The sequence below is a fragment of the Rana temporaria genome, chromosome 7 (genome assembly GCF_905171775.1).
Source record: "Rana temporaria chromosome 7, aRanTem1.1, whole genome shotgun sequence".
Lineage (NCBI taxonomy): Eukaryota > Metazoa > Chordata > Amphibia > Anura > Ranidae > Rana > Rana temporaria.
In genome coordinates, this window is record NC_053495.1 from 179,719,989 (window position 1) to 179,747,886 (window position 27,898).

At 43.1% G+C, this 27,898-nt stretch overlaps 1 protein-coding gene across 1 annotated transcript; it reads right to left on the reverse strand.

Annotated features, from left to right (window-relative positions):
- Positions 1 to 1,688: 1,688 nt before the first annotated feature.
- Positions 1,689 to 27,669, reverse strand: LOC120945955 (cytochrome P450 4B1-like). Its single transcript, XM_040360552.1, has 12 exons — positions 27,377 to 27,669; positions 21,778 to 21,922; positions 21,646 to 21,690; positions 16,474 to 16,601; positions 14,405 to 14,529; positions 10,423 to 10,574; positions 6,528 to 6,634; positions 6,105 to 6,295; positions 3,117 to 3,250; positions 2,964 to 3,028; positions 2,664 to 2,746; positions 1,689 to 2,020 (listed from the first exon to the last, which is right to left on the reverse strand). Exons 1-12 carry the CDS (start codon positions 27,566 to 27,568, stop codon positions 1,831 to 1,833), a joined length of 1,557 nt encoding a protein of 518 aa, XP_040216486.1. The 5' UTR covers positions 27,569 to 27,669; the 3' UTR covers positions 1,689 to 1,830.
- Between the last annotated feature and the right edge of the window lie 229 nt (positions 27,670 to 27,898).

Here is a 27,898-nt window from a genome sequence, read left to right on the forward strand (position 1 = left end):
AAAAAAAAAAATTGAAATTCGACGCGGGAACGACGGCCATACTTTAACATGGCTGTTCTAAATATAAGCCATGAAAAATCAACTAGCGACGACGTAAGAGATTGCGACGAACACGCGTATGTTCGTTGATCGCCGTAATCAGCTAATTTGCATACCCGACGCTGGAAAACTACGCAAACTCCACCCAGTGGCCGCCCGAAAATTACACCTAAGATCCCAAGGCGTATGAAGCCGTACACCTGTCAGATCTTAGCCAAAAGCCGTCGTATCTTTGTTTGTGAATTACAAATAAAGATACGACGCGGCAAATTTGAAAGTACGCCGGAGTATCAGCAGACACTCAGGCGTACTTTTTCTGTGAATCTGGCCCACAGTTTTTAGAAGCTTCCTAAACTTAAAAAGATATCAATATTTATTTGTTACAATGAAAAGGTCTATCAAGAGTAGAATGCCGACATGTTTCAGGGTTCAATCTCAGGGCTTGAATTTATGATTTATTGTGTAAGAACAATCGGGACATTTGGTTAATCCTGGATTTTAAGTCTTTATGGGCTATAGCTTAAAGCTTGTTCAATAAAGTTTTCTGACAGCAAAAAATACAACCTATGAATTTAAATTCAGAATTACCCAACTGCTCTTGCACAATAAATCCAACCCTGAGTGAGGGGGATTTGTGTATGATCCCTGAAATGTGTTGGCTGAAAGCTTTAGATAGACCTTCTTATGGCGACAAAAAAATAAATTACACTGGCCCATATTCTCTCTAAAAATCCGCGGGCTGCGCTTAAGGCACTTACAGTCCGCTGTCCCAACTTACAGGAGCAAGTGTTGTATTCCCCAAACACTTGCTCCATAAGTTGGGACGGCGGAGTGTAAATGTCCCGGCGTAGCCTGGCGGATCTCCAAGGGGGCGGCTTGTATTCAAATTAAGCGCGCCCCCGATTCTAATGAACTGCGCATGCGCCGGCCTTCAAAAAGCCCAGTGCGCATGCTCCAGTTCTCGGCGGAAAACGTCAATGACGCCAACGTGTGCGTCATTGACGTAAAGTCGTATTCAAGAACGACTTACGGAAACGACGTACACGACGAAAAAACACGACGCGGACCCAACGCCATCCGTAACATGGCCTACGTGGGACTTGCGGAAATTTACTCCTCATATAGCAGGACTAAATTTCCGCTTACGCAAACGACGTTAGCGACGGTTATGCGACGCGAACTCGTTCGGGAATCGGCGTAGAAGGATCATTTGCATACGCAAATGAGTCCTTCACGTAAATGCCATCTAGCGGCGGCCGGCGTCATTACATTTAAGATCCGCCAGTGTAAGTGACTTACAGATGGCGGATCTTAAGTGTATCTATGCGAAAATGATTCTAAGAATCAGTCGCATAGATACACGGGCCAAAAAAGGGAGTTACGATGGAGTATCCTGAGATACTCCATCGTAACTTCTATGAGAATATGGCCCTGTATACCTATAACAATTCCTATGGTTTGGCACTTTCATACTTTCACGCTATTGCAAGCTGATTTTTCTGGGAACCCCACTGGGGCTTAACCATTCAGTAGAAAAACAATTATTTGACATAGGTGTTCTAGGGCTTCAACACCTCAATACCTTCAAGCAACTGGACCGATTTACAAAAAAAAAGAGCAAAAAAACTATCTAGTAAATAATACATGTGAACCAGTTAGATTTCAGTTTATTGAAACAGTTGCACTTTGTTATCAAATTGGTGAGAGATAACTATTCAATACAGTCATTTTCCTTGTGTTTTCATTATATTTTTAAGAACTTTACAAAAATGATCACCAGTTAAAAAAAAATTACACATCTGTCTTTTTGGAGGGATCTATTTTCTTCAGGTTCAGGTGTATTCCATTTAAGGACCGTAAGACTAACTGAGGAAGTATTAAGGGTTCCTTTTCTTTATCTGGGTACAATTCAAACCTCTGTAATGTCAGTGCAAGGGCCACCTTCATCTCATTCATAGCAAAATTCTGTCCAATACAGTTTCTGAAAAGAGGAATAAATAGGTTTTAGATTTTTGTAATACGGTGGTACTATTGAAGTATTGCATGTGTTGTTTGTATACTGTAAACGCTAAATGGTTAAGCTGTGTACTAAAAAGGAGCCAAATGATAAATATTTTATTCAATTAAGCCCTCTAAGGCCTAGTACACACGAGAGGATTTATCCGCGGATACGGTCCAACGGACCGTTTCCGCGGATAAATCCTCTCGAGGATTTCCGCGGATTTGGATCCGATGGAGTGTACTCACCATAGGATCGAAATCCCATCGCGATGACGTGTCGCACCGTCGCCACCATGATGACGCGGCGACGTGCGCGACGCGGTCATATAAGGAATTGCGTCGAATCATTACGACGCATGCGGGGGATCCATTCGGACAGATTGATCCGGTGAGTCTATACAGACCAGCGGATCAATCCGTTGGGATGGATTCAAGCGGATAGATTTGAAAGCATGTCTTCAAATTTTTATCCGCTTGAAATCCATCCATGGGGATAAAAATCCGCGGAAACAGATCCGCTGGGTTGTACACACCAGGGGATCTATCCGCTGGAACTGATCCGCAGATCAATTTCAGCGGATAGATCCTCTCGTGTGTACGGGGCCTAACAGTGTTAGCAATACCTTGATCCAGCTGAGAAGGGGAGGAAAGCATGAGAATGTCTGTTGGAGGCATTTTCTGGTGAAAACCTCAATGGATCAAATACCTGAAAACAAGAAAGACAGTTATTGTCCCCAGAAAGACAGCTGTGTCCCCAATAAAAAAGCAGCTCCACAACTTTCTTATAATTAAAAACAAACAATTGTCTACAGTCATTTTCACCCACGAAATATGAATCAAAGTCTTCTTCTTTTTTTTTTTGGCCACTGGGTGGCGCTCTTCTGTTTGAGTATAACACAAGATACCATAAAAATGATAAGTACCTCTGGATCGTCCCACAAGCTAGAGCATCTGTTGATAGCGTATAAACTAAGCAGAATATTAATACCTGTGGAGACAGTAAGGACATAAATAATTTTTCAGGTATTACAGATTCAAGCTGAAATATTGTGGAGAAAAGAGAAACAGTTGCTGACCTTTAGGCAGGCTCCGACCATCACAGAATGTGATTGGTGAGGTAAGTTCACGGGCCACTCCTGGCACAGGTGGATACAGGCGCATGCTCTCCTTAATACACATAGTGGTATACGGCATCTTACCCAGATCATCCCTGATCACATACACAAAGCATGCACATATATTATGGCAAATAAAAACTCTTTACTTGTATATACACACCTCTTAAGTCTTAACACTCTCTCTCTCTCTCTATATATATATATACAAATATACGGGGTATAACTTGTGTTGGGCCCCTAATCTACTGCTGTGTGCCCCAGGTCCCAACACCACCCTCAACTGCCGGTATGTTTTCTATTCCCTGGAAAGAAGAGAAAAAAGATCCCTGGTGCCGCACATCCATGGAGTCCTATGGTGGTATGAGAAAGAAAATCTCAGCCTGGGCTCTCGCCAGGGCATGCCCCCAACCAAATGTTTTCTATTCCGTTACCTATCAGACCTGCAGCATGGAGACAAGGAAAGTGCTCTGAACTCCTCCCCAGCTCTGTATTGCAAGTCTGACAGGCAGTAGGCAGAGACAACAACCAGAAGTTGAGTGTGACCACCAACACTCCAATCTTCCCCTGGCATGCAGTGTGATCATGCCCACTGAGTTTGTTGGGGGGGGTTGAGATTGCAGTGATTTAAAATGACTGCTTGCTGCCAGACTCTGGAGGGGGCTGTGTGAGTACTGGCCACTATCTGCAGATCCAAATTACAGGCTGCTGCTGTCAAGTAGACATGTGCAATTCGTTTAGTTTCTAATTAGTTTTTTTAACGAAAATTCGGAAACTCGTTAATTCTGAATTTTTCGTATTAACAAATTTTTTATTTCCGAATTTTCGGACTTCCGAAAATTTCGAATTTCCGAATATCCAAATTTTCGGATTTACGAAAATCCCAATTTTCGTATTTCCAAAATTTTCGTATTTCCGTATTTTTTAATTTCCGAATTTTCGGACTTCCAAAATTTTTAATTTCCAAATTTTTTCATTTCCGAATTTTCGTATTTCCGAATTTCGGAAATTCGGATTTTCGGAAATTCGGAAATACAAAAATGTTTCTTTTTTTTATTTTTCAAATTTTAGAATTTTAGAAATTCCGAATTTTTGGAATTTGGAATTTTTCATTTTTTATTTTCGAATTTCGAACTTTTTTTTCAAATTTTTGAATATTCGAATTTTCACATTTCAAATTTCAAATTTTTTGAATTTTCATTTTCAAATTTTGAATTTTGAATTTTTCAATTTTCGAAAATTCGAATTCTCGATTTTTTTATTTTCCGAATTTTCAAATTTTTCTGTTTCGAATTTTCAAATTTAGAATATTCGAATGTTCGAATTCTTTGTTTTTCGAATTTTCTAATTTTTCAATTTCGAATTTTTCATTTTCGATTTTCGAAATTTCGAATTTTTCATTTTCGAATTTCAAATTTTTCATTTTCAAATTTTTCATTTTCGAATTTCAAATTTTCAAATTTTTTACTTTCGAATTTACCTTTTTTGAATTTTCGATTTTTCAAGATTTCAAATATTCAAATTTTTTATTTTTCGAATTTTTAACTTTCGAATTTTGAAATTTTCGATTTTTCGAATTTTTCATTTTCAAAATTTCGAATTTTTTGAATCTTTCATTTTGGAATTTTCCTATTTTTTTATTTTCGAAATTTCGAATATTCAAATTTTGAAATTTTTCGAATTTATGAATGTTTCACTTTCGAATAAAAAATTTGAAAATTCGAAAAATAAAAAATTTGGAAATTCAAAAATTAAAATTAAAATGAAAAGATTTCGAAATTGTAACATTTAAAAACCTAAAGTTTGAAAAATCTAAAATTCGAAAATGGTTAAAATTCCGAATTTTTGGAATTTCCGTTTTTTTTTTCATTTTCGTTTCATTCGTTTTTTTTTCGGAAATTTTGTTTTTTCAGTTTTTTGCGTTTTTTGCTTTTTCCGAAATCCATGTGCAGGAATGCTGTCTCCTATGGCAACAGTCTTTAACTGTTCCTAACACGAAGCGTAACAGCTCTTTCACTTTCACTACAATCGCTCCTCGTAGTTCTTCAGACAACTGAGCTCCCAGTCTCTCTCTCACTAGACCCACTGATTCACTGCCACTGAATCCCTTGAGCTCCTCCAATCTTCTGGCCTAGGCCCTTCTCTCAATGTTTCTGGTAGTATCTTCCTCAAGCGTCACCCCCACTTCTCTGCTTGGTCCCTGGCTTGACACACAAGGCTGCTCTGCAAGCATCACCTCCGCTGGCTTGGTCTCTGGCTGGATACCCACTGAAGTTTCCTGATTCTTCACTGTCCCTGGTTGGTGAGAATGCTGCTCCGGTACTTGCTTCAGTTACTCACTGTGGTCCCTGGTAATAAGGTGGAAAGTCCCTTATTAGCGTCAGACAGCTTCCCCTCTACCTCCAAAAATGACAGGTTCTCCAGCTGGCAGAACCGTCACTTCTGGTTGGACTGCAAGACGCAGTCCCAACCCTGCGCTGTTCTCTTGCTTCTGGATTGGCCCTCAGACAGCCCAGCAGTCAAATGTCCTTGGGATAGGCCTCATCTCCAGCCTAGCAGCCCTGGCAATACAACACACAATACAACACACATCCACCCAGACAGCTGTCCAGGTGGCACAGAACCCCGATCACCTGACTCCACCTGAATATATAGGCTCTATAAAGGCTCTCACAAACAAGGTCCTTGTCAAGTTTTAGGTGCATATTGGTAGCCCATTCAAAATAAATGGGCTGCCTTAATTAAAAACGTATGTTAACCTGCGATATACTTAACATTAATGTGCATGCAGTAAAGCACAACACAAGCGTGACGGCGCCCAAAACATTTTTGGTACCTCTCTCTGGCTTGTATTGTTGTCTGTGGCTCTGTTGGGAAGATATCCCCCCTCTTCTTTCAATAATCCTGGCTTAGTGCTACACAAGATAAAAATATAATGAAAATTCTCACCATTCCACAGTCTTCCGGTCTCCCAGGACCTCTCTGATCTCGTCTCGACATTTCTCTTGGTGTTCAGGGTATTTGGCCATACAATATAATGTCCAGGAGATCCCGCTGGCCGTTGTATCGTGTCCTTCAAACATGAAGGTGTCCACCTCTGCACGCATGTCCTCATCAGACAACCCCTGACCTTTCTCATCCTACATAAAATAAAATATCTTATATAATAAGAGGATAGATGATTTGTATCACACAACAGACTTCTGGTTAGCAATGCAGCTGCAAGATAAAGCTAGTCACCACCAATCTGTTTTTGGTTCAGGTGGTTCTACTCACACACCTCAGCGAGATAACAAGTTTTAACATATTCATTTTAGCAATACCTCTTAACATTAGACAAGTGCAGATAATAAAATAGGTCCCCTAAACTACCTTAGCACAGAGAAGAATGTCAAGAAAATCCAGATGTCTCTTCTGAAGGATCTTCTCCAGCTCTTTCTCCTCTTTGAGGGATTCTTTCCTTTCCTTAATGACTTCATCTAGTAAGAAAAGAACCATATTTAAGGAAATATTGCAGAATACAAAGTTACCTGAAAGCAACCATCCACCAACTATGCACCAATGTAGTGTGATATTCATCTCTTGCTGTTTGAAAGTCTTGGGTCCTTTGGCTTGCATTTCTAAACCCTTGATGTTTGAGATTTCTTATAAATGGGATCCTGTAGACATGGAGAAGACATGGTGAAGAAAGTAGTGGAGTAATAAAACAGCCACCCTCCCACATTATAAAATGCAATGTATTAAAATGTTCTAATCCATGCACAGAAAAAACTAAGCCAGTGGTGGTCAATCTCAAGCGTGGCCCCTGACATGACCAAACATTCACAAATAATGTTCAGTTATATATAATGCTGCAGAGGAGTTTAAAGCCTCGTACACACGATCGGAATTTCCAATTCAAAAATTCAGACAGACTTTTTCCATCAGAAATTCCGACCATGTGTATGCCCCATCGAAGTAATTCCATCGGAAATTCCAATGAATTCCATCGGAGTTTAGATAGAGAACATGTTCTCTTTTAATCCGATGGAATTCTGTCGGAATTCCGATGTGATTTTGGTCAGACAAAGGTCCAATCGTGTGTACGGAGCTTTAGAAATTTTTGATATGCTATAGCAGTGGTTCTCAACCTGGGGGTCGGGACCCCCTCTGGGGTCAAATTATGATTTGCCAGGGGTCACCAAATCCTGGGCTGTTCCTGAAGCCCGCACTGTTCTCCCAGGAAGGGAGATGATAAGAGGGGGAGGAACAAAGAAAGAGGGAGAGAAAGGAAAAAAAGAGAGTGCAAGAAAGACAGGGGGAGGGATGGGGGAAAAAAACAAAGAATTAGGATAGAGAGAGATGAAAGGGAAAGAAAGGAGAACAAAGAGAAAGAGTGGTACGCCCAAAAATGTACTATAAGGGGTTTTAATACTGTACGAGTGGAAGGCACTCAGGAAGAGCTAAATGTCCGTGGGTTAGGGGCGAAAAATACTTGTCTTGCCTTGGGTGCTTTCAACCCACGCTATGAAAATAATTTTACTGTTAGGGGTCCCCACAACTTGGGAAATTTTATCAAGGGGTCACGGCACTAGAAGGTTGAGAACCACTGTGCTATAGGGATTGGTAAGAGGCTACAGACATGCTACTGTAAGAAAGTGGTTGGTGACTGAGGACATGCTGCGCTAGAGATGTTGCTAAAGATGACTGCCATCACAGTCCCTTTACAAATCCGACCCAGTGCTTCAGATGTGGATATGGCTGTGTATGGCCTCAGCCATACACAGCTGTTCCAGCAATGTCCCCTGACATCTTTCGCCCTGCCTACTGGGGCTTGGTCACAGAGGTTCCTCTGTGACCAGGCTCTGGTAGACAAGGCGAAACATGTCAAAGGACTTGGTCGTAGCAGCGTTCGCTGATGCCAAACGCAGTCATACAGTGCCTTGAAAAAGTATTTATACTCCTTGAGGTTTTCGAAAAAAAATTCATGTTACAACCAAAAACGTAAATGTATTTTATTGGGATTTTATGTGATAGACCAACACAAAGTGGCACATAATTGTGAAGTGGAAGGAAAATGATAAATGGTTTTCAATTTTTTTACAAATAAATATGTGAAAAGTGTGGAGTGCATTTGTATTCAGCCCCCTTTACCCCTAACTAAAACTAGTGGAACCAATTGCTTTCAGAAGTCACCTAGCAGTAAATTACTAGTATTAGTAAATAGAATCCACCTGTGTGTAATCTATTCTCAGTATAAATACAGCTGTTCTGTTAAAGTGGAGGTTCACCCGCAAAAAAAAAATTAAGATTAGATTCATGTTCATTTTGTCTAGGGGAATCGGCTAGTTTTTTTAAAAACGATGCAGTACTTACCGTTTTAGAGAGCAATCTTCTCTGCCGCTTCCGGGTATGGGCTGCGGGACTGGGCGTTCCTTCTTGATTGACAGGCCTCCAACAGGCTTCCGACGGTCGCATCTATTGCGTCACGAGTGGCCGAAAGAAGCCGAACGTCGGTGTGGCTCTATACAGGGCCTGCGCACCGACGTTCGGCTACTTTCGGAAAATCGTGACGCGATAGATGCGACCATCGGAAGCCTGTCGGAAACATGTCAATCAAGAAGGAACGCCCAGACCCGAAGACCATACCCGGAAGCGGCGGCGAAGATTGCTCTCTAAAGCGTACTGCTTCGTTTTTAAAAAAACTAGCCGATTCCCCTAGACAAAATGAGCATGAATCTAATCTTTTTTGCGGGTGAACTACCGCTTTAAGCCATCAGAGGTTTGTTAGAGAACCTTAGTGAACAAACAGCATCGTGAAGGCCAAGCAACACACCAGACAGGTCAGGGATGAAGTTTAAAGCCGGGTTAGGTTATAAAAAAATATTCCAAGCGTTGAACCTCTCACAGAGGTTCAATTCATCTAATCCGAAAATGGAAAGAGTATGACACAACTGCAAACCTACCATGACATGGCCCTCCACCGAAACTGACAGGCCGGGCAAGGAGAACATTCATCAGAGAAGCAGCCAAGAGACCCATGGTAACTCTGGAGGAGCTGCAGAGATACACAGCTCAGGTGGGAGAATCTGTCCACAGGACAACTATTAGTCGTGCTCTCCACAAATCTGGCCTTTATGAAAGAGCGGCAAAAAGAAAGCCTTTGTTGAAAGAAAGCCATACGAAGTCCCATTTGCCATGTGGGGGACACAGCAAACATGTGGAAGAAGGTGCTGTGGTCAGAAGCGCATAGGTGCACGCAGCCTAATGCATTAGAATGTGCACTCCAAAGCTTAAACACATATGCACAGTAGTGCAGTGGATGGTGTCAGTATTTTTACATGTTTTTATTATTATTGTTTACAGTTTTATTTTTTTATTATTTCTTTATATTTGTTTCTTTACAATTTGTTAGGAAGATTTGATGAAATAGCAGAGAAAGGGACTGAGGACAGAGATTCCCCAGTTTCTTTCACTGTAACCTCAGCTGCCACTGGGGTAGGAGTGTTCAGCAGGGGGGACCTGGCACACCCAGCACACCCAGTGCGCACACCTATGCATAAGCGATAAACAGGGACTGTAAAGGATGAATTGTAAGTACTTTAGGAGTTGAATAAGGTAACGGCTGCTCTTTGAAAATTACATAGACGACACTAAACAGTTCAACAGTCTTCTAGTAGTAGACCTTTGCAACTCTGCATTTGGTCGCATAACATCTCACAGCTACAACAAAAGTGAATGAAGGAAGACGTCTCTCTTCTAGGCTTTTTTGGCGTAAGGTTACTCCTGCTATTAGGAGGCGCAGCCAATGTTAAGTATGGACGTCATTCCCGCTTCGAAATTTGAATTTTTTATTCATTGTTTGTGTAAGTCCTTCGCGAATAGGGCTGGACGTAATTTACGTTCACGTCGAAAGCAATGACGATTTGCAGCGGAATTTCGAGCATGCGCACTGGGATTCTTTCACGAACGGCGCATGCGCCATTCGTAAAAAACATAAAATACGCGGGGTCAACATTAATTTAAATAAAACACGCCCCCCTCATCATCATTTGAATTAGGCGCGCTTACGCCGGCCCCATTTTCGTTACGCCGCCGTAAGTTAGGAGGCAAGTGCTTTGTGAATACAGCACTTGCCTCTCTAACTTACGGCGGCGCAGCGTAAATACGATACGCTGCGCCGCCTCAATAATGGGCGCAGCTACATGAATCTAGCCCTGTGTCTTCTATCAATACAAAACAGTAAGGTAAATGTTATTCAATAACTATCCAGTGGAATTGCACTGACCTGTGTGCTGATGCGCCGTCTTTAGAGCTCTCCTGAAGCGAAATCCATGGGGACTCAGATGGAACAGGAAATCGCTGTGGTAGGGCAGGCAGGTGAATCTATAATCCACCAGGTAGGAGAGGTCATATACTGCCTTGATGTAGGCACTTTCACTAGGGAAAAAATAAGTACACACAGATGAAAGCTCAGATTTAATTGCTTCACATTTTAATGAGCTTCTCTATTACCGAATAACATAAAATGTATACCTTGCCTTACTTATAAATAAAAACCCACTGAGCATTCATTGTATATGCATTATAAGAGAGAGGGTCATAATATTTAGCCTCTGCTTTTGTGCAAGCTAAGCGCATTTACAAGACTCTGCAGCTTGGGCTCCTGATTGTTGAATTGTAGATTGCATTTCTACAACAGATCCCAAACACTGACCGACTTTAGAGCCCATAGTAGTCATTATTAATTGCTATATCGTCAGCTCCATCTCGTGGCCAAAAGTACAGTATTTCAGAATGATACAGTATACCGTATATACTCAAGTACAAGCTGACCCGAATATAAGCCGAGGCACCTAATTTTACCATAAAAAAATGGGAAAACGTATTGACTCGAGTATGCCCCGTACACACCATCACTTTATGTGATGAAAAAAAAACGACATTTTCTGTGAAGTAAAAAATGACGTTTTTGAAACTTCAATTTTCAAAGACGAAGTTGCCTACACACCATCGTTTTTCTCACAATGTTCTAGCAAAGCGAGGTTACGTTCTCACCACTTTTTCCATTGAAGCTTGCTTCATAAGTAGCTTCTGGGCATGCGCGGGTGAAAAAACGTCGTTTTAAACAACGTTTTTTGCTACACACGGTCAATTTCTGTGAAGTAAAAAATGACGTTTTGAAAAACGACACATAAAATTGAAGCATGCTTCAATTTTTTTTGGTCGTTTTTTACAAGACATACAATGACGTTTTCCCCCACTCAATTAAAGTGACGTTTTTAAAAACGTAGTTTTTTTTCATCACATAAAGTGATGGTGTGTACGGGGCATTAGCCTAGGGTGTCCATCTGCATGCCTCACTTTGTCTTACTGTGTCCATGTGCATGGCTCACTGTGTCCATGCCTCACTGTGCCCATGCCTCACTGTGCCCATGCCTCACTGTGCCCATGCCTCACTGTGCCTCACTGTGTCCATGTGCATGGCTCACTGTGTCCATGAAATGGGAATATAGTGCAGCGCAAAACTAAACAAATATAACACTGGTATTATGAAAATAGCAGCAAACTTATATATGTGCATATATATTAGAAAAAGTCCAAGAAAAGTAAAATCCAGAATCCAGAAGTGCCAAAAAATGAATGAAGTAAATGAATCTCCACCACGTGATAAACCGCTAAACTTAAAGTGATCCCTCCACCGCTAGAGACGGGTACTCTCACCTTCGCAAGTGGACCACTGAGTTAACAGATGGTCAATTAAGCAGGTATCACAATAACCACAATAACGCATGGACAGGTGCATGGAAAAGATAATCACAGACTAAGTGCTCTCTGTTATACTAAGTAGGTTTATTCACAGGTATAAAAAGGTCAGGCTACTCACATTTGGCCAGACAAAAAACGGCATATCAGAAGTACAATCTTAAGTGTGTCAAGGACGGCAGATGAGCGACGTGGTGTGCAGGCTCCTGAACCCCCTGATTATTGGAGTAGAACAGGCTTAATTTCCAGCACAGCTAGAGAACTGACCACGCTGTGCTCTCCTGGTTAATGTGGTCAGTTATTAATAGGAAAGCAGAGGGACTGACATGAACACCAGGGGGCAGATCCTCAAAGAAATTACGCGGCGTAATTTCAAATGTTGCGCGTCGTATCTTTGTTTTGGTATCCCCAAAACAAGATACGACGGCATCTGTGTTAGTTCCGATAGGCGTACGTCTTCGTACGCCGTCGGATCTTAGATGCAATTTTTCGGCGTCCGCTAGGTGGCGTTCACGTCGTAATCTGCGTTGAGTATGCAAATTAGCTATTTCCGACGATCCACGAACATACGAGCGGGCGTCGCATTTTTGTACGTCGTTTCCGTTCGGCTTTTTCCGGCGTATAGTTAAAGCTGCTATCTGGTGGTGTACTCAATGTTAAGTATGGCCGTCATTCTAATTTTGAAAAGTTTACGTTGTTTGCATAAGTCGTCCGTGAATGGGGCTGGACGCTATTTACGTTCACGTTGAAAACAATGACGTCCTTGCGACGTCATTTAGCCCAATGCACAGCGGGAAATTTTAGGGACGGCGCATGCGCAGTTCGTTCGGCACGGGGACGCGCTTCATTTAAATGAAACACGCCCCTTACCCGCCCAATTCGAAATCCGACGCGAGAGATACACTACGCCGCCGTAACTTACGGCGCAAATTCATTGAGGATTCAAACCAAAGCCAGGTAAGTTACAGCGGCGTAGCGTATCTCACATCTGCGCCGGGCGCAGCGGAGGTACGTAGATCTACCAGAGATTTTACACAAACAAAGTAATGTAAAGAGAACAGGATACTTTTTCATACATGGTACATGGTACAGCAGGCACATATCAGGAATATGAAATGTTAGGGTAACAAATGCTTTAAAGTGGAAATGTGGGTTTTACGCAAAAAAATAAAAATAAATGTTACTTCATTAAATTAGGCAAAAATCAATAAATATAAATGCATAACAATGCAAGCAACAGCACAAAATGTAGACGTCATATGACGTCCTCGCCTTCCCGAGCCACTAGGGGGCGCGCACCCACCGCGTCACTGGGAACCCGATGCGCGCCGGGTTCCCAGTGGTGTCCGCCAGGCACCCGCGATTGCCCAGTAACTGAGCAGTAACTGAGCAGGACCATGGATCTCTGTGTGTAAACACAGAGATCCACGTCCTGTCAGGGAGAGGAGACTGATGGTGTGTCCCTTGTACATAGGGACACCGATCAGTCACCTCCCCCAGACAGTCCCCTCCCCCTACAGTTAGAATCACTCACTAGGGTACACTTTTAACCCCTTGATCGCTCCCTAGTGTTAACCCCTTCCCTGCCAGTCACATTTACACAGTAATCAGTGCATTTTTATAGCAGGGATCGCTGTATAAATGTGAATGGTCCCAAAATAGTGTCAAAAGTGTCCGATATGTACGACGCAATATCGCAGTCACAATAAAAATTACTGATCGCCGCAATTACTAGTAAAAAAAAATTAAAAATAAAAATGCTATAAATCTATCCCCTATTTTGTAGCCGCTATACCTTTTGCACAAACAAATAAATATACGCTTATTGTGATTTTTTTAAACAAAAATATGTAGAAGAATACGTATCGGCCAAAACTGAGGAAAAAAAAAAGTTTTTTATATATTTTTGGGGGATATTTATTATAGCAAAAAGTAAAAAAATATTGCTTTTTTTTTTTTTTTCTAAATTGTCGCTCTTCTTTTGTTTATAGCGCAAAAAATAAAAACCGCAGAGGTGATCAAATACCACCAAAAGAAAGCTCTATTTGTGGGGAAAAAATGATTAACATTTCATTTGGGTAAAGTGTTGTATGACTGCGCAATTGTCATTCAAATTGTGACAGCGCTGAAAGCTGAAAAATGGCTTGGGCAGGAAGGGGCTGGGTGAAAGTGCCCAGTATTGAAGTGGTTAAAAACATGAAAAAATTATTATGGGCAAAGTCAAACATTATGCAGCCTTTCACTGGTAATACTATTCTGTTGACAGTTGATCCTGCCAGTGGACCCTATTCATTCTGCAGTGAGATCACGCAGAATTGTCACCCCATGGGTAGAGTAGTCTTTAAGGGATGTGTGGTTTTAAATGAATGTTACCGGGGGAAACAAAAACTGATGTGTCAAAGTTTTTCAAAGAATGCATTAAATAATTGATTTTGCCCATAGTTCTATTACAATGTGTTTTATTGGGTTAGATGTCTTAAAAAATGGAATTCCCTAATACTGACCTGTCATTCTGGCAGTTGCTATTGTAACTGAAGGCACATTTCATGATGGAGTCCAGAGTCATGAGGCTGACATGATGGAAGAGTTCCACTGTCTTCTTATCTGGGATGATATGCTCCCATTTATCCTGAAATAACAAAAGACTATGAAAAGAACATACAATTCGTAAAAATACAATTATATAAGAAAATATTACAGCAGTGAGTCATTCTGTAGAAATTATAAACCTTATACCTTACATCAATTTTTTTTTAACATTAGATTGATGCTCGTTTTGTGAAGGGGAATCGGGTAGTTTTTTTAAAATCGAAGCAGTACTTACCGTTTTAGAGAGCGATCTTCTCCATCGCTTCCGGGTATGGTCTTCAGGACTGGGCGTTCCTATTTGATTGACAGTCTTCCGACAGGCTTCCGACGGTCACATACATCACGTCACGATTTTCCGAAAGTAGCTGAACGACGGTGCGCAGGCGCCGTATAGAGCCGCACCGACGTTCGGCTTCTTTCGGCTACTCGTGACGCGATAGATGCGACCGTCGGAAGCCTGTCGAAAGCCTGTCAATCAAATAGGAACGCCCAGTCCCGAAGACCATACCCGGAAGCGGCGGAGAAGATCGCTCTCTAAAACGGTAAGTACCGCTTCGATTTTAAAAAAACTACCCGATTCCCCTTGACAAAATGAGTATCAATCTAATGTTAAAAAAAAAAAAATTTCGGGTTTAATACAATGCACAGCAATGCAGGGCACTGCCATTGCGACTGTCATTTGGGGTTCCATTTATTTTGAATGGTCCCTAACCCCCCCCATTGCACACTACAATAGCCGCTGATGGACTTACATTGAAGTGGGCTGCAAAGCAAATATGCTACTGTGTGGTATGGTGCACTGTATAAAAGAATAAGGGGCAGGTCTGGATTTCATTTCATTAGCATGTGTTGGCAGCTCATTCTAAATGAATAAGCTTCCTTATTGCAAGACACATTAAAGTGGATGTAAAGCCACTCTCATCCTTTCTAAACTACTGCCATAGTGCTGATCTATAAGGATATAGATGCCTCCTGCATGTATCCTTACCTGTCAAATGTCTCTCCTCTGTCTGTTGTAAGAACTGAAAAACTGCAGATTCTGTGGGTGGGTCTGTTGTCTGGAGCTCTGTGGGTGGAGTCGTAATGTCAGTAGACTCCCCGCCCACCTCTACACTCCCCTTGTCAACATGCATTTTTTCCTGTGTATTCCTTACACTAAATTCTGCTATGATCACTAACATCCAGTCAAAATCCAGAAAAGTGACCACATGACTTCAGAAAAGTAGTGGGGGTGGGAATTAAACAATAATGCCTGTCTCCAGGCTAGTACATGAGATATGTAAATAACCTGTCACTCACAGCAAGGGGGCGGGACGGACCAAGGTTTTTCTCTGTAAGTCCGTTTTATTTCACTGAACAATAAAAGAGGATTGTTCAGAGCTGGATCAACTATGTGTGGCAAGACTGGGCTCGTAGGTGCATATTTACGCTGGCCGCTAGGTGGCGTTTCCGTCGAATTCCGTCGATCCACGAACGTACGTCCGGCGCATTTTTTTACGTCGTTTGCGTTCGGCTTTTTCTGGCGTATAGTTATAGCTGCTATATGGTGGTGTACTCAATGTTAAGTATGGCCGTCGTTCCTGCGTCGAAATTTGAATTTTTTACGTCGTTTGCGTAAGTCGTTTGCGAATAGGGATTTGCGTAGAATGACGTCACCGTCGTAAGCATTGGCTTGTTCCGGTTTACCCCCAAGGACGGTGCATGCGCCGTTAAAAAAAAAACGTTGTTTACGTCGGGTCACAACGTATTTACATAAAACACGCCCCCATCACATCGATTTGAATTGCGCGCCCTTACGCCGCCAAAGATACTCTACGCCGCCGTAACTGACAGCGCAAATTCTTTGAGAATACGGGAAATACGCTGTAAGTTACGGCGGCATAGTGTAACTGAGATACACTACGCTGGCCGTAAAGGAGCGCCGCGCTTCGTGGATCTGGCCCACTAATTTCAGCATCCTTTTTATTGCAAGATATTTAATTACCAGCATGACACTCGCACAGTCGGACATGAGCCTGACGTACGGCTTCAATACATCATAATGGAAGGCGGGAGTCAGCAGCCTGCGATGCTGGAACCACTTCTGGCCTGATAACACCAGCAGCCCTTTACCTGAGGGATAAAAAGATTATTAAAGATTTTGAAATAAAACAATTTTTTTTGGAGTCATTAAATGACATCTATAGAGTTGTACAAGGATTTACGTTCCCCCATTACTTTTCCCTTTATTAAGCACTTGTGAAATATTCAATTCATATGTACATTATATTTTGCGCATCATTCATTTGAACATACTTTGCAAAGGTTTTTCCCCACTGAGCTCAGCCATTACTTAAAAAATGCATATAGGCCTAGTCTTATCTCTTTATCAAAACCTCATATTGTGGCACTGGTATCCTAGAGTACAGAGGGGTGAGTTATTGACGTAGTGGTGTGAGGATTGGGCTTAGGGTTAGACTTGCAAGGAGGTTTAACATGAGTCTTACTATTAGACTTACAGAGGGATGGGGTGAGCCTTAGGGTAGATGTACAGGAAGGATTGGTATTAGGGTTGCAGGGATGATTAATGTTAGGGTTACAAAATTGAGTAAGAATTAGAGTTACTAGAAGGGTTAGTGGTAGGGTTATAGGTAGGGCTACACGATTCTGGTCAAAATGAGAATCACGATTCTTTTGCTTAGACAAAAGATCACGATTCTCAAAAAATTTATGCCAGAACCCCCCCCCCCCCCCCCCAAAAAAAAATAAAAAAATAAACCTGTGATTTATCTGAAAATATGAATATATAAAAAAAGAGACCAGTGATATGTCTATAATGTTAAAGATTATATAACTCCTATGAAAAAAGAAGAATAAAACTTTGATTCTGATTTTTTCATAGGAGTTATATGGTCTTTAACATTATAGACATATCACTGGTCTCTTTTTTTTACAGATCAGAAGCAGTACTGCCAGCAACCATTGGGTGGCGCATGGATACACACAGTTGTACAGAACTGTGAGAAGGTTTAATACATCAGAAGCAGTACCGCCGGCAACCACTGGGTGGCGCATGGATACAAACTACTGTTGTGAGAGAAGCTCAGGCATCTATCCAGCGGCGCAGGCTTCTGACATCGTTTTCAAAATCGGCGGCATTTGCGTTCCACGCTGGTTACGTGGAACCAGCGGTGAACACGGAAGAATCGCGGGTCATCTCACGGGGAGATCGCGGGCGGGGAGAATCGAGATTGCGATTCTCTCCGCGATTAATCGCGCATTTCTAGTTATAGGAAAGGTTTTGTTAGGGTTATAGGGAAGGTTAGTGTTATTGTTGGAGCAATAGATACTGTTATTTTTACAGGTCAGGTTAGTGTTACAGGGTAAGTTAGTGTTAGGGTTGCAGAGGAGATTACGGCTATTGTTAAGGTTACAGGTAGTATGAATGTTATTGGAACAGGGAGGATCGGGCAGCTAATAAGGCAATACAATAAGGCAATAAGGCAATAGGGGAGTGGGGCCCTGTCAGGTACGCAGTATGGGGCCCCATGATTTCTAACAGCGGCCCTGGGGAGGATTAGTGTTAGGGTACTGAAAGGGTTACTGTTTCTGTTACAGGGAGGGTTAATGTGAGTTTTAGGGTTATCCTTACTGGAGGGTTAATGGAAATTTCAAGTAAGGCTTCATTTCCATAGACGTTTTTGGACGTTTTTACAGCCACTTTTTTGAGCTTTTTTTGCAGCTTAAAAACGGCTCTCCATGTTAGTCTATGGCCTCATGCCCACCATGATGTTTTTGAGCTGTAGATGGCTGAGACGTTTTTAAGCTGCAAAAAAAAAAACAGGACCAGTGCGTTCTGAAGCTCCAGCCTTAGTGCTGTAAAAACGCCAGACATTAAAAAACGCTCAAAAACGCTCAAAAAAACTGCAAAAACGCTCAAAAACGCAACCGCAGTGGACAGGCGTTTTTAAGCTGTAAAAAAGGCTAAAAAAAGTGGCTGTAAAAACGTCCATGGAAATTAAGCCTTAGGGGCAGATCCACAAAGAAAGTACGCCGGCGTATCTATTGATACGCCGGCGTACTTTCAAATTTCCCGCATTGTATCTTTGTTTTGAATCCTCAAAACAAGATACGACGGCATCTGGGTTAGATCCGACAGGCGTACGTCTTCGTACGCCTTCGGATCTTAGATGCAATTCTTCGGCGTCCGCTGGGTGGCGTTCCCATCGTAATCCGCGTCGAGTATGCAAATTAACTATTTCCGACGATCCACGAACGTACGAGCGGCCGTCGCATTCTTTTATGGCGTTTCCGTTCGGCTTTTTTTGGCGTAAAGCTGTTATCTGGTGGAGTACGCAATGTTAAGTATGGCCGTCGTTCCAGCGTCGAATTTGAAAATTTTTATTTTGTTTGCGTAAGTCGTCCGTGAATGGGGCTGGACGCCATTTACGTTCACGTCAAAACCAATGACGTCCTTGCGACATCATTTGGAGCAATGCACCCTGGGAGTTTTGACGGACGGGGCATGCGCAGTTCGTTTGACGTGGGGACGCGCTTCATTTAAATGAAACACGCCCCCTACTCGCCGCATTTGAATTCCGCGCCCTAACGCCGCGAGAGATACACTGCGCCGCCGTAACTTACGGCGCAAATTCTTTCTGGATTCAAAGATTTGCCAAGTAAGTTACAGCGGCGTAGCGTATCTCAGATACGTTGCGCGGGTGCAGATCTTTGTGAATCTGCCCCTTAAGGTTTTAGTGTTAGGCTTACAGGGACGGTTAGTGCTAGGGTTTCAGGGAAGGTTAGTGTTGCTGTTATGGTTACAGGAAGGATTAGTGCTAGGGTTACAGAAAGGGCTACTAATGTTATATGAAAGGCTAGTGTTGGAGAGGCTTGGGGTAATGCATTGCTTCCAGCACAAATCTCCCATCTAACATATCTCCTATTCCCATTTAAACATAATTGAATGATATCTCATCTTCAGCAGAATGTATGTGCTCTTGTGTGAATGATTTTATTTTATTTAAGAATTTTTTACATGACTTCTCCTTAGCTGGAATGTTATTTGCAAGCAGAATTACTTGAAATATAAATGTATCCTGGTGCAGGAGCCTATAAGTCTCAGTCCTGCAGAAATATCATAGTATGACTATCTGGTTCAATGACCTCCAGAGCTCCGGGCTTCTGTGGGATTTTGGACTTAGACATCAGCGCTGATTTTTCTGATTAAAGACTGACACCTGAAAGGCAGAGGAGAAGCTGCAGGGCCAAGCCAGGCTGGATGTGGGGTAGCAAGAGGAAATTATACAAGTATAGGACATAAGAAGGGATATAGTCCACCCCAACACCCAGTGGTGTATTTAGGTTTTGTGCTGACCTAGGCCTGACTAATCGCGTGCATCCCCTAATTTAAATATGACACACACCTTCATGTCAAGGCCACACCCCTTTCTGTTTAAGACCCGCCCTGAAATTTTCGAGTGGGGACACTAGATCTTAGGGTTGGGGGGGGGGGCATTGAATTCCCTTAATTTGCATAGATTTCCTCTCAGTTCCTGTTTGGCTATGGGGCAGGAAGTAAAGGGAAATCTCTGCAATGGGACAGGGATGGTCCTGATATTTTGTTTGGTTCAGTTGTTAACGGAAATGGTGAGCACACAGATATTTTGTTCTATTTTTTGATATCAATAATGTATAATGGATTACAATGTACTATTTTATGATGTACTAACGGCATATTCTTATGTCATACACAGACCACTAAATTCAGAAAGATTAAGTTGCAAAGCCCTGACGAAGCACGAAAGTGTGAAACTAGTTGGCAACCTGCATACTATACCCTACCCTTGCTTTTTGTAAATATTGTGGTCAAATTCATACAACTATTTGTTTTATACGTATTTTTTATATGTAAATTAAACTTTTTGATAAATTTATAACCTATGGCCCAGATTCTCAACCGAGATACGACGGCGTATCTCCAGATACGCCGTCGTATCTCTGCGTTGAGCCATCGTATCTATGCGCCTGATTCTTAGAATCAGTTACGCATAGATATCCATTAGATCCGACAGGCGTAAGTCTCTTAGTGCATTTTTTTTTTGACCCGCTAGGTGGCGCTTCTGTCGAAATCCACGTCGAGTATGCAAATTAGCTAGATACGCGAATTCACGAACGTACGCGCGGCCGACGCAGTAAAGTTACGACGTTTACGTTAGGCTTTTCCCGGCGTATAGTTGCCCCTGCTATATGAGGCGCAGCCAATGTTAAGTATGACCGTCTTTCCCGCGTCGAAATTTTAAAAAGTTACGTCGTTTGCGTAAGTCGTCCGTGAATGGGGCTGGACGTCATTTACGTTCAAGTGGAAACCAATGACGTACTTGCGACGTCATTTGGAGCAATGCACACTGGGATATTCTATAGACGGCGCTTGCGCCTACCCGCCAAATTTGAATTCCGCCGGGTGATTTACGCTACGCCGCAACTTACGGAGCAAGTGCTTTGAGAATACAGCACTTGCCCATGTAAGTTGCGGAGGCGTAACGTAAATGAGATACGTTACGCCCGCACAATTTTGCGACGATCTACGTGTATGTGTTTGGTGTGCTTACCTTAATACTACAATTGACATCTCACGTAAAAATCCCTATATCTGGAAGAGGGTTCCCCTCTACCTTATATGTTTTTTGTTTTTATATGTATCTTTTGATGGGATTGTGAGTCACTGCCAATTGATTCGGGAAATATTTCCATCCACCTTTCTGTTCTTTTATGGGACAGGGATGGTAAAAAATTAACTATCAAAAAAAAGTGTTGCCTATAGTTCTACTTTAAGCACAAATTTCTGATAATTTTATGGAGAGGATTAAGAAGATATAACCATGCCGATGGTGCAGCAGAAAACATATAGCACAGTGAGGAAGGTTTGTGGTCCAGGATGATAGGACAGTCAAAATTAGAAGCAGCTTGCGTTATACTAACAGTGTAACGCAAGCCGGCGGGGACTCTTTCCGTACTGCCCCCCTGGAATGTGCTGCCCTAGGCCTGGGCCTTGTTGGCCTAGGCCATGATACAGCATTGCCAACACCCCTATCTGTAATGTACAAAACACAAATCACATTGCTTTTATTTGTGGTATGTAGATCTGCTTCGTGTGTATTCAAATGATGTTACTTGCCAATCCATGGAGTAATGAAGTAATAGCCAAAATTATCCTTTGGATCTGCCAGGAAAAAGATACTACTATAAGAAGGCAGCATTGAAGTGAATAGAACGTAATTCATTGAGTGTAGTGAATGGGAGCTCTTACCCTGTCTGGACAGAATGGCCTTTGCATAATCAGAGTGACAGATAGTCAAAGATGCAAAGAAATTCCCCAACCATAATGGATAGGCGTAGGGGTACTGTTCGGCGTAACGCATGATGATGTCCATGTCTTTTCCATCACCGTGGAACTAAGATTAATAAAAATACACAACAGACCATAAATTTAGAGCACACTCATTCACATGAGAAACGTGTAATAATCCATAACTGATTAATGTTAATGCAGATAAAATGTATGATTTAAATGCCCTCTGCCAGTCCGTAATGGTTGAGAAATCTGAAACTTCCCACGTTGTTCAGCTCTGTGTGTTGGTGGGCAGTTGGTGTAATTAGGGGGGTTATAGAAACAACAGAGCTCAGATTGGGCTACATCACTGTGGATCACTAGTTGTCCAAATAGTCAGGTGGTGGGGCAATGGCATGGAGGGTACAGAATTACAAGCTCTGAATTGTTGTCACCCCACCATACTATATTTCCATAGTTAGAAGTGGATGGGTCACAAGAGTAAGGCCTAGTACACACGATCAGTCCATCTGATGAGAACGGTCCGAAGGACCGTTGTCATCGGTTAACCGATGAAGCTGACTGATGGTCTGATGTGCCTACACACCATAGGTTAAAAAAACGATCGTGTCAGAACGCGGTGACGTAAAACACAACGACGTGCTGAAAAAAACAAAGTTCAATGCTTCCAAGCATGCGTCGACTTGATTCTGAGCATGCGTGGATTTTTAACCGATGCTTTTGCATACTAACCATCGGTTTTGACCTATCGATTAGGCGTCCATTGGTTACATTTTAAAGCAAGTTCTCATTTTTTTGACCGAAGGTTAACTAACCGATGGGGCCCACACACGATCGGTTTGGACCGATGAAAACGGTCCATCAGACCATTCTCATCGGATGGACTGATGGTGTGTACGCGGCCTATGTCCTTTATTTTGCAAATTGTATGACAAGCCAGTCGGATCCTGAAAATTTGTTTTTAGCTATGCAGTGTTCTGTTTGTTCAGTAAGAAGAAATATCCATGGTAAATGGATATATAGGGCATCAGAAAATCGTAGTGCAAATTTCGGGCACATTTAGTCTTGACCTTGTAGGCAGGTGCAGCCTCCTGTCTCCACTGCAGGTGGCAGTCAACCACAGCGGCAATGCAGGGGGAGAGGAAGTCATGGGGAACAGGGGAACTCTATGGTTTCCTGAGTCACTGGAGCAGACATCTTAGGTGTGGCCGAGTCTTTTGAAGGCCCTGGTCCATGGGTTTGGTGAGCTCTTTCGGAGTGGGCAGAGTAGGGAAAGCTACCCCATCTAATAGGGACAGTACTAGCGAAAGGGAAAGCATGAAATCGCATCTCTCTGGATACCTTTTTGGTTTGGTACCCTAAGGCCAGGCCGCATTCTGTCCCCTCTGAAAAGACGCTGTCGGTTTGGCTGGAACCTACTTCTTCACATTATTGGAAACTGTAATTGTGCCAGGCTGGTTAGCTGTCCCAAGGCCCGTCGGAACCCGACAGGCAAACCAAACAACTGCTTGGGGCCCCGAGCTGGCCAGGGGCCCCAGCAGGGCGGGCCCTTGCCGCACCGCTGCTTCCCCCTGCAGTCCGGTAGGACGCGCGGAACAGGAGATTCAGTTTCCTGTTCCCGGCCGGACTGACAGGAAGTGCACACACTGAGTGTTCACTTTCTTTCAGTCAGGCCCGGGAACAGCAAACTGAATCTCCTGTTCCGCCCTGCTGGGGCCCCTGCCCAGCTCGATGTTGATTGTAGGAAGACATGACAGAATGCAGGAGGAAGCAGCAGTGCGGCAATGGCTGGCATCTTGTTAGGCTCTGCGGATGATAAAGGGGGGCCCCCCCCCCCCCCCGCTTCTCAACATGAAAATGTGACATTTTTTTTCTATACTTGGGGCCCCCAAATTCCTTCAAACGGCCCTGGCTGTCCCACCAGGTTTGTTGTTAACTATTGCTGCATTACTTCAATACAAGTTTTATATTGCACCTGACTGTGTGAATTATTGCCGCTGCACCACGCTGCACCCCACTTACAACCTTAAAACACAGAATGTGGTTGTTACTAACACTTTCAAGGTAATCAAAAGCAAATGAAGGTGTTTGGTATGTCCTCTGTTAGATACGGCAGCTCATCCCTGATAGTAGTACAAGATACAGGGACTGAAGGGGATTATTGCGGTGCCAAATAACAAATTATGAGAAAAAAACAGTATATAAAAGAAGACAATGTTTTATTATAGTCAAAATATTCAATTGAACAGACAAGGTTCCTGTGAGAGTACATTAATGAAGGGGTATAGCACAATTTCCCGACATGTTTACGTCTGGTTTAGGTGTGATTGCTTTATGCGCTCGGGTATCTGTGATGTTTTTTCTCTCTTGGGGGCTGTTCTTTCGGTCATTTTTGTTGATTTTATTTTTATGATTATTGTTCCTAATATTGCTACTTTTCTCATAGATTACATTGTATACTGTATATCACACCCCTGAAGAAGCCAACGACTTGGCGAAACATGTCGGGAAATTGTGCTATACCCCTTCATTAATGTACTCTCACAGGAACCTTGTCTGTTCAATTGAATATTTTGGCTGTAAAAAAACATTGTCTTCTTTTATATACAGTTTTTTTCTCATAATTTGTTATTTGGCACCGCAATAATCCCCTTCAATCCCTGTATCTTGTACTTTCAAAGTAATGTTGTGGTGATTTATTATGCCTTATTAAAATACATGTGATAGCGTTTTAGACCATACAGAGTACAACAGATAACAAGGACACATTATCATATTGAAGACATCCCTGAAATCATAAGCAGAGTTCAAACTCCAGACCCCTGATATATAGATTACAAATATTACTGCTCTCAATGTAAAGCCTAGTACACACTATTTTCTTCTTTTTTTTTTTTTTCATTCAACCCAGTGGGCTGAATGAAAAATACTGCACAGCTCAGGAGGAGCCGCTGTACTAACAAGCCAATGATGTTAGAACGGCGATCTACCCCGTTGAGCTATTGTTTTTCCACCAGAACACACCGGCCAACGGCTGAGAGCGCTGATCGGGTGCTGATCCGCATATCTTTTTTCAGTTATTCCCCTTCAACAGAAGCCACCTGAACGGCCAGCTTCAGACGAACTGGCTGCCGTACACATGGGTCGAATGTCAATAGAAACCAGCCAATGCCCTTCACCAATAATTTAACCTCTTTAGACCCGGGCCATAGTAAAAGGACGGCCACAAGGTGGCTCTAAAAAGCCGTGAGGCTGTCTTTTTACGGCCTTGGGTCCTCCGGCCACTGGGGGGCGTGCCGGCGCGTCACCAAGATGCCGATGCGCGTGCCTGGTGGCCGCGATGTTAGCCAGGTACCCGCGATCGGCAGTGACAGAGCAGGGACGTGGAGCAATTTTCATTTAAAGCGAAGCAGTGCCGAAAGCTGAAATTTCGCCTGAGCAGGAAGGGGGTATATGTGCCCAGTAAACAAGTGGTTAAAGTTCAAGTTCCTATAGATGCCAAGTGCCCCATGCGTAGCCCAATTTACATTCTGGCACATATCCTATTTGCTGGGATGAATGAACTCCTGCGCATGCACCGGAGGGACAGCACCCCATGTTGGCCAATAAAGATGGCTGCAGGTTAGCACCCAGAAAAGCTGTTTAGAAGATGCCTGCTCCGGTGAGGGACCTCGGACTGTTGAAGCAGAGCTAAGTATTGCTGACTTTAGTTCTGCATTAAGAAGACTGTAAAAAGTGAGGCATGGTGATAAACATGCTGAAAATTAGGTTTTAGAAACACATACACTTTAAAGCATAAGTTCACCTTTGGAACATGTTACATGTACCACCTGGTCTTAGGGTGGAACATGTAACATGTTCCAGCATCTGCACCTTCTCCCCCATCCCTATGACAGTGGATGGGTTATCTTTTTCCCACATCCACTGTCACAATTTGAAAACAGCGCAGCCATATGGGACTCCCAAAGAATAGAATAGATGAAGTGCCATCATCCATTGGAGCTGTCGACTTATAGTTCCCAATGAACTACCAGGGTGCTGGTGAGAGCTCTCGTAGTCTATTGAGCTTCCTGCGCTAACGCAACTGGCCTGCCTGTATTGGAGGTACAGACAGACAGCTATCCTGAGAGTCTGCAGGAGCAGGACATTACACCTGTGATCTGCTGATCCCGGGTGCAATACTCTGCAGGCTCCTTACCTTAGCAACAAAAAAAATACAATAAATGCACATTTTTTTGCCTGCATTTTTTTTTTCAACTAACCCCTTTAAACTTAGCCTTTAAAGTGGTTGTAAAGCCTTGGGGGGGGGGGGGGGGGACTGCAAGACAAAGGCATAATGAGCTAGTATGCATAGCTAGTAAGAATAGCATACTAGCTCATTATTAATTACTTACCTTACATCGAAGCCCCTTTAGCGATCCTCGCCCCCCCCCCCCTCCAGTGGTGACGTCTCTCCCGGGGGTTACTTCCAGGTATCACGGCTCCGGCGCTGTGATTGGCTGGAGCAGCGATGACGCCACCCCCGCGCGCGGGAGCTGACGGTAATGGCACGTTCATTGAAGCAACAGCATATACATGCCATTGCTTCAGTTTGCCCCAGTGCGCATGTGCCGATGACATCCGCACATGCAGGGAACCGTGCAGGTTTAGGAGATATTTCGGCTATTTTCGGCCTATGCAGAGGGCAACATGATTGACGGCCGGCTATGGCGCGTCACGCTTCCCGAAAATAGCCGAAATAGGACTTGGCTCTTCACGGCGCCTGCGCAGTCAGCTCCTAGTCTGTGCGCAGGCGCCGTATAGCGCCGCGAAGAGCCGAGTCCTACTCCGGCTAATTTCGGGAAGCGTGACGCGCCATAGCCGGCCGTCAATCATGTTGCCCTCTGCATAGGAACGCCTACTCCCCGCGGGGAGTCTGAAACTTAACTACGGGATTAAACTGTGAGTACGGCGCAAGAAAATAAAAAATAAAGGCATACTGTAGCTCGCGCTAGTATGCTGGATGGCATGGTAGAATTTTTTTTTTTTTTTTAGGGTGAACCCCTGCTTTAAGAAGACTCAATTTCCTCTTTGTACATCATAGCCCAAACCTCTTCTTGGAGTGCCAATTACTGCTGACCCAGCTCCTCTGCCCCTGCCTCTTTTTATGTAGCTGCCAGGGGAGGAGTGAAGAGGAATACTATAGAGCAGCGATGGCGAACCTTGGCACCCCAGATGTTTTGGAACTACATTTCCCATGATGCTCATGCACTCTGCAGTATTGTTTAGCATCATGGGAAATGTAGTTCCGAAACATCTGGGGTGCCAAGGTTCACCATCACTGCTATAGAGTGTCCCTTGAGTGACAGATCGGAGTCGGCATTACATCTACGATGGCGGCACCCAGCAGCAGTCTCATGGATTTTGGATGTCTACACAAGGGAGGCTTGTCTGGCAACGGGGTGCTACAAAAAAAAAAAACATTCAGAAAAATGCAATTACCCCTTCATGAATGAATTATGCCAGACATGCATACATAAATTTTCCTTGCTGTATATTTACACACATAACGTCTTACCTCGTGAGCATTGCCGTACAACCAGTGACGTTTAGGACCTGGGAATTGGCTGAATGCTCTGTTCAGCTCCCTCCATGTCACATAAAGCTTGGAGGCTTTGAACAGAACATAGAAGAGGCAGAGCCAGGCAGTCCAGTGACACAGATCATTGAAGCTCAGAGACGGAAATCCAAACAGTCCAGTGATAGCCATGACACATTCCCTGACAGGTGCAAACTGGAAGGTGAATGTGACAGCAGGAAGCACCTGACATCAGGGACAGAGGACAATGTACAGAGGAGGAGAGAGGATCAGAAGGCAGAGGGGTGGAGCTGAGCAATGTGTATTATTGTACAGCAGCTGGGAGGACCTCACCTGTAAACAGTAATGCACTTTATGGTCAATTACGGTGACTGTGCAATCTGGCACCAACATCCCTGATATACCTATGAACTAAGCACAGACCAAAAAACAGTAATGCATTTGTAATATGTACTGTCACATTTACATAAAATATAATCAGAATGGCCCGGATTCAGAGAG